The following is a 4,556-nucleotide window of genomic DNA, read 5'->3' on the forward strand; positions in this document are numbered from 1 at the left end:
GAGAATTATTTTTCATTAGTAGCATAATTTCGTTGAGCACTGTCCAGAGTTTACTAGCATAATGGATAACATTCAATTTCTTATCAACTCTTTGTCCTAAAACAGCACCAACAACATAATCACTACCATCACACATAATCTCAAAAGGCAAGTTCCAATCAGGTGGTTGAACAACAGGTGCAGTAATTAAGGATTTCTTTAGTGATTCGAAGGCTTCCAAACAATCATCATCAAACACAAAAGGAATATCCTTTTGCAAAAGATTTGTAAGAGGCCTAGAAATTTTAGAAAAGTCTTTGATAAACCTCCTATAGAAACCAGCATGACCAAGGAAACTACGAATACCTTTGATATCTTTAGGACATGGCATTTTCTCAATTGCAACAACCTTGGCTTTGTCCACCTCAATGCCTCTTTCAGAAATTTTATGGCCCAAAACTTTGGAGGCATTCAAGGTTCAACACGGCGGCAAGGCCTTCCATCTCTCCCATTGTTGGACTATCATCAACGGGGAGGACAAGTTCAAGGCGCAATATGCCCCCCTCTTGGCGCGGGGGGATCTGTGGAGGATCATGGTGACGGCGAGAAGGTCCGGCCGTAGGGGAAGACCAACTCGAAGAAAGAGGACAAGTGGGACGCGGCATCGATCGCCTTGCTTGAAAAAGTGGAGGGCATGATAAGCAAGCAAGACTTGAGGGAGGAGAAGCGTCGGCTAGAAAAGGAAGAGCAAATGAACGCCTTCATAGAAATTCAAAGAAAGAGATTCGAGATGGACGCAGAGAAGCAAGCCAAGATGGTTGAGTTGGAGGATGCGACATAGGCCAAGATGCTCGAGATCGAGGCCGCCAGTGCCAAGACCAAGGCGAAAGAAGTGTCACTCGCAAGCATGAAGACGGATGTAGAGATCATGAAGGTTGATCTGAACACCGTGTCACCGAGGAAGAGGCTATGGTTCGAGAAGATGCAGGCTGAAATGCTTAAGTTCGACCAACTGTGATGTGCAACGGAGATCACAGTCCCTTTTTTATATGCCGGCAAGTGTGCTGACATGACCACGGGCCGACATGACGTGGTCGAATTCCCGCCCCTTTTGGTGTGTTGGCATGTGTGCCGGTCGCTAGCATGTGTGCCAACATGAACTGCGTGGTGGTTTTCTGTAGGCTGGTAATATATGTCCGCCGCTGATATGGTGCCGGCATAAACTCTTGGGCGTTGACATAATCTATGAACGGGCTTTTTTAATCTAAATGTGCGGACATTAAATGAGTCATCCGCGTTGGACACATGGTCGATAAAAAAAACCAAACGACGCGGAACGGACGATGGACCCAAACAGATAAAAACGGACAAAACGCAAAATCCTCCTGTTGATATTGCTCTAAGAGTCTGCGACCTCGAACCCACACACTTCCTCACCTCTGGCATATATACACAGAAATGCCAGACCTACGGACCTTTTTTACAGAAGGTTACGGATTGAAGGGTTTTCCTCCTCAGTAATCTCCCTCCTGATTTTTAGGGTGGGGCCGGCCTCATCTAAGTACCAATTAAAATAAGCTACTTCAACTTTGTTTGTAAAAATCCTGTAAAACGTCCGTACTTGTAGCAAAGCTCATATATACACTGTAAAATCGATCTGGTCCTGTTCAAGTTAAATACAGTCGGCTGGTTGTGATCTACTGATCTTGCCGTGGCGGTCACTGTTGTGCACCCAGGTGTCGCGTTGCATCGCGCTAGAACTAGGGACGCAGAGTTGGGCAGGACGCGGAGGTGAAGTTGAGAGAAGGGGATGGACTGGACGGAGAATATTGATCGAGTACTGATAGGGGAGGACGTGGGATTGGCGACAAACGGCTGCGGATGGGACGTCATCGTGATGATGAGATGACGTTTTTTGTCTACATATAGAAAACCAAGCGCATTATTTAATTGAAAGTATTTCCAGATGAAGTTGAGAGAAGGGGATGGACTGGAAGTCGTTGCTGCATGTCCACATGCATATGTACTCCCTTCATTTTTAAATATAAGTTTATTTAAAAATTTCATTAAACTATTATAAATATATATAAACATATTTTAAAATATACATTTATTCATTTTGCTTCGTATATAAATCATTAATCAAATTTCTTAAAAGAGAGGGAGTATATGTTTAGACGGCAGAGAGTGGCACACTCATAAAAGATGTACAGGGTTTGAATGTGATTGGATGCATTATTTCGTTCAGCAGTACCTGTAGAGTAGGATGCACATGTAAGATTAGAGGAGTAGGGTATGAATTCATCATCAACTTAAATCTTCGGAAGTAATAAAGATAAAAATAATAAAGTTAGTATAAAATTGTGACATTTATTTTAAGATGAAAAAGGTATTACTCCCTTCCTCTCAAAATAAATTTTTATAATTTTATATTATAATTATATAATTAGTATAAAGTTGAGGCATTTATTTTGGTACGAAAAGAGTATTATATAAGGAAAAAAGAAATAACTGAAAGTAAAAAAATTATATAAATTTTCATGCAAGATCAAATGAATATATCATCTACTGAGACATATCCACAATTACACCATCAGGAACAAGAATATAACCCATTTGAGTTATAATTTCTGTCCGAAAATCAACTTCGAAAAACTTTACTGACACCATAAGAAAAACCTTTGCTCAGATTTGCTGGAAGAAGAAATGCATGTGCAAGAAATTAAGCTGACAGGTGATCAGTGCTTGAAATGCGCCATGACGGCGTCCCTGTGCCCAGCCTCGGCGACGTACACGCCGAGAAATTCGCCGTACGAGTAGGGCCTGTACAGAGGCACCTCACCTGGGGCCAGCACCAGCTCCTGCGCCGTCGCGACGGCGCACTCAAGCTCGGGCCACACGAACGAAGCCAGCGAGGTCCGCGCGGCGCGCGCGCCGGTGACGACCCGGTGCTCGCCGCTGCGCAGGCGTCCGTTGCTGATCACTTCCATCTGATGGCCAAAGTTGAGGACCAGCGCCCCCGGCGCGGCTTCCACGTCTACCCACATCCCGCTGCCGCCAGCATCGCCGTCGCCGTGGAGCAGCATCTGTAGGCCGCCGCCGACGTTCTCCATGAGCACGGTGACGAGGCCGGGGTCGCAGTGCGGCCCGGTGCCGAGGGTGAGGCTCGGGTCCGGGCACGGCGGGTAGTGGTTCACGTTCATCATCCCGCCGCCGCTGAGTGACCCCTCGAAGTGTTCCTCCTCGAGCCCCAGACCGACCGCGGCGAGGCGCAGAACGCGCCGCGCCACTGCCGTCACGGCGGCCGTGTACGGCTCCAGCGCCGCCCCGAGCTTGTGCGGCCACTCCGGCGGGTGGCAGCCAATCTTGAGGCAGTCCCGCCAGTACAGGAACTCCTCGCCGTCGCCGTTCCGGGTGCTTGTGTGGAACCGCGGGAGTTTCTTGCCGTCGGTCGAGTAGTACACCATCTTCTCATCCGCCGGCAGCCCGAAGAAATCCTCCGCGGCGCGCATCATGGCGCCCATCACCTCCTCCGGCACGCCGTGGTTGACCACCTGAAAGAACCCGAACTCCCGCCCTGCACGGAAGATCTCCTCGGCGATCCTGACGTCGTCGTCTCCGCCAAGATCAACTATAGGCAGCACCGGCGGCGCCACCTTGCCCTTCACGGAAGAAGACGGCCTCTTGTGCACCGGGAGTATGTAGCGTCCAGGCACTGACTGGTGGGCGGCGCCATTGGAGAGAGGCTCCGCTGCCATCTCGAGATGTAGCTTTGCTTGACTTGCATATGCCGATGAGACGATCAGTTCATCATCTGCATTACTTTATGGTGAGGAAAAGCATCTTCGGATCCATTGAGCATTTGACTTTTGATTGCACCGATGGATATCCATTTGTTTATTTTGGCCGGCCTTTTAATTGTTTGCCGGCTAGCTAGCTTGATGCATTGTAGGCAAAACAAATGTTGTCTTTTAGTGTCTAGTTGTTCTTGGTGGTAGGTTCTCTTTCCTTTAGATGGTGTCTAGTTGTGATTTTTTTAACTGAAAGATCCAAATATTTAATTATATTTGGGTTATCTGGCCACCATTTTTGGCCGAAAGCTTGCCAGCATCGAGCAAGGGGAAGAGGACCTCACCATGGAGATTGAAAACAGCTCAATGGAAACAATTACCTCTTTTGATTTGTTGTTCCAGTGATGGATGTTCACCTCCTCATGCAGGCAGCTAGTGTTTCTCCTTCTTTTAAAACAATAGAGATTATTACGCCCAAGCCATAAAAAATAGAGAGTGGAAATGCCAGTTTTGAAAGAATTGGCACTAAGTAAGAGGTGATGTGCTTTTGGTCTTGTATCGGACAGCGGGACGTTATGAAGGGCAGCTAAAACATGACTCTTGCGATGCTGAATCATCGATTGATGTAGTGGTAGAAGATCTAGCAATGAGCTTTCATGTCCGCTTCCAAAAATGTCAAACGAACAGCTCTCATAGAATGGCACATCGATCCAACCTCCCTGTTCCCTTCGCCTCCATGGTGGTAACAAAAAATCTTTGATCTGTTTCCTTTTTCATCATATTATA

General features: G+C 47.0%; 1 protein-coding gene across 1 annotated transcript; it reads right to left on the reverse strand.

Moving 5' to 3' along the window:
• Window positions 1-2,487: 2,487 nt before the first annotated feature.
• LOC123403596 (2'-deoxymugineic-acid 2'-dioxygenase-like) lies at window positions 2,488-4,074 on the reverse strand. Its single transcript, XM_045097518.1, has one exon. It carries the CDS (start codon window positions 3,735-3,737, stop codon window positions 2,718-2,720), a length of 1,020 nt encoding a protein of 339 aa, XP_044953453.1. The 5' UTR covers window positions 3,738-4,074; the 3' UTR covers window positions 2,488-2,717.
• Window positions 4,075-4,556: the final 482 nt, after the last annotated feature.

This window comes from Hordeum vulgare, chromosome 6H (genome assembly GCF_904849725.1).
Source record: "Hordeum vulgare subsp. vulgare chromosome 6H, MorexV3_pseudomolecules_assembly, whole genome shotgun sequence".
NCBI lineage: Eukaryota > Viridiplantae > Streptophyta > Magnoliopsida > Poales > Poaceae > Hordeum > Hordeum vulgare.

What these genes read in the sequence shown, in the direction of transcription:
- LOC123403596 (XM_045097518.1), bottom strand. Translation starts at nt 3,737, where the DNA reads ATGGCAGCGGAGCCTCTCTCCAATGGCGCCGCCCACCAGTCAGTGCCT.